Raw genomic sequence first — 2,075 nt, 5'->3', positions numbered from 1 at the left:
ACACACACAAATAAATAAATAAAAATTAAAATAAAAAGAAAGCAATAAGCAAAGTCTTCAAGCCAGGTACCTCAGCTTCCACCTCCAGAAACTAGGGGGATAAAGAGCAAATTAGGGAGTCTGCCCCTTAGCTCAGTTCTTTAAGTGGCTGCTTCAACAAAGCAGTCAGGCTCAGGTTGCTGTGGTTCAATCCCCACAATTTAAGCCAGCCAAACCTGCCCTGAAGGCATTCGGAGAAAAAAAAAAAAATCCTTCTGCCTTTTTAGTGGAATAAGTGCTTCCCTGGCAAATGCAAGGGCCTGAGTTCAATCCCCGGTTCCACAAAAAAAAAGCAAATTAAACCCAAAGCACACTGAAGGAGGCAAAGACTAGAGCTGAAATCAATTAAAAAAGAAAAGAAACAGAAAATCAATGAGACCAAAGGTCCTCTGTGAGGATCAATGAAATCGGTGAGCCACCAGCCAGGGTCAGCAAAGGAGAAGCCAGAGAGCACAGCATCAGCACAGGAGGGGACAACACTACCTGCCACCCAGAGGTGTCTGAGGACAGGAGGGCACATTCTGAACGACCTGATGGCAGTAAATGCAATGGCTCTAATGCAGATGCCCGGACCAAACTCCTTGGGCCAGCCGGGCAGGGAACAGCCCCCCGTCCAGTAGAGACACACGGGCACCAGCCCTCCTGGGTACAGTGGTGCATGCTTGTGAGCCCGCCTCTGCGGGAAACCCCAGGAGTAACACAAATTCAAGCCCAGCCTAGGCAACTAAGCAATTTAACAAGAAATAAAAGGGGGGGCTGGGGAGATGGCTCAGTAGAGTAAGTGCTTGCCCAGCAAGTGCAGAGGCCTGAACCAGCAAGCCCCGGTTCCGCAAAAAAAAAAAGAAAAGAAAAAGAAAAGAAAGAAAGAAAAAAGAAATAAAAAGGCTGGGGATGTAACTTGGGTTCAAGCCCCAATATTATAAAATAATAATAATTAAAAAAAAACATAGCCCTGCACTGCATCTAAGGATGTCACTAGTGAGCCCACCAAACATGGCAAGATACCACCCCTTGCCCAAGGCCCGCGAGAGGGACCAATGTCTCCCTTCTCCCAGCACAGGGGACAGAGGCGCCTCAGTGCCTCCCTGGCCCAGCCTCACCTTCTCCTCGAAGTTGGGTAGTTTGTCCTTGCAGATGGTGATGATGTCCATCCAGGAGTAGCTCCTCTCCCTGCGGATCTGCGCCAGCTCCGGGTCCGTCTCATGCTTGTCAGGATCCAGCTGCATGAGCAGGTGGCAGGGGGAGCTTCGTTAAGCTTTGAACTGCTCTCCCGCTCTCCCGTGACTCTCACCAAATGCACTGCTTCCTCCTCCCTAAGATCTTTGTTCGTCTGCTTAAGGTACGCTGGGCTACATCTCCAGGCCTATCTGTCTTTTTGAGATGAGAGTCTTGCTAAGTGACTAACTTGCCCAGGCTGGGCCCCACTTTGGGCTCCTCCTGCCTCAGCCTGCCAGAGTGCTAGCATGACAGGTGTGCATGGGCCACCATACCTGGCTTGGCTGGCTCCTTCACCAGCTCTAAACTTGTCCTCTTTCTTGTCCTCTCCTCAGTTCTGTGCATGGATTCTACCAGTCTCCAAGCTGCCCCTCCCTGCAGCTTCCTACTCCGTTCTATGTCACCTGCTGGCCAAAGACACCACTCTCTCCTGAGTCCTATTTCTCTGCCACCTCCCCTATGAGGATGATTCTGCCAACCTGGGCCTCCGCAGGGCCATAGGGTTTCCCTGGGCCAGGATGTCAGGGCCCTCCCAGCCCATGCAAAAGCTTCAGTTCACCTGGCTGGAATTAGAGCACATCTGTCCTCTGGACCCAGGTGACTTTTTTACTTCTATCTTTCCTCCCCACCTACTGAAAAAGAAATCTATTCCAGAGCAGGGTGAAGCAGCACACACCTGTCAACTCAGCACTCAAGAGGCTGAGGCAGGAGGATCCATTTGGGTCTGAGGCCAGCCTGGGCTATACAGTGAGTTCAAGGCCAGCCTGAACTGCATATCAAAACCCTGGCAAGAAAGGAAGGAAGGAAGGAAGGAAGGAAGG

At 50.9% G+C, this 2,075-nt stretch overlaps 1 protein-coding gene across 1 annotated transcript in view; it reads right to left on the bottom strand.

The window, feature by feature from the left end:
* The window catches only part of Adi1 (acireductone dioxygenase 1), an 8,393-nt gene that overhangs the window by 3,323 nt on the left and 2,995 nt on the right, over positions 1-2,075 (bottom strand). Inside the window, exon 2 of the mRNA XM_004648058.2 lies at positions 1,140-1,259. Coding sequence (XP_004648115.1) covers positions 1,140-1,259 — 120 coding nt within the window. The remainder of the gene's footprint in view (positions 1-1,139; positions 1,260-2,075) is intronic.

Source organism: Octodon degus, unplaced genomic scaffold (genome assembly GCF_000260255.1).
Source record: "Octodon degus isolate 3935 unplaced genomic scaffold, OctDeg1.0 scaffold00351, whole genome shotgun sequence".
Taxonomy (NCBI): domain Eukaryota; kingdom Metazoa; phylum Chordata; class Mammalia; order Rodentia; family Octodontidae; genus Octodon; species Octodon degus.
The sequence above is the reverse complement of the archived record's forward strand: the minus strand, read 5'-3'. Positions and strand labels throughout refer to the sequence as shown.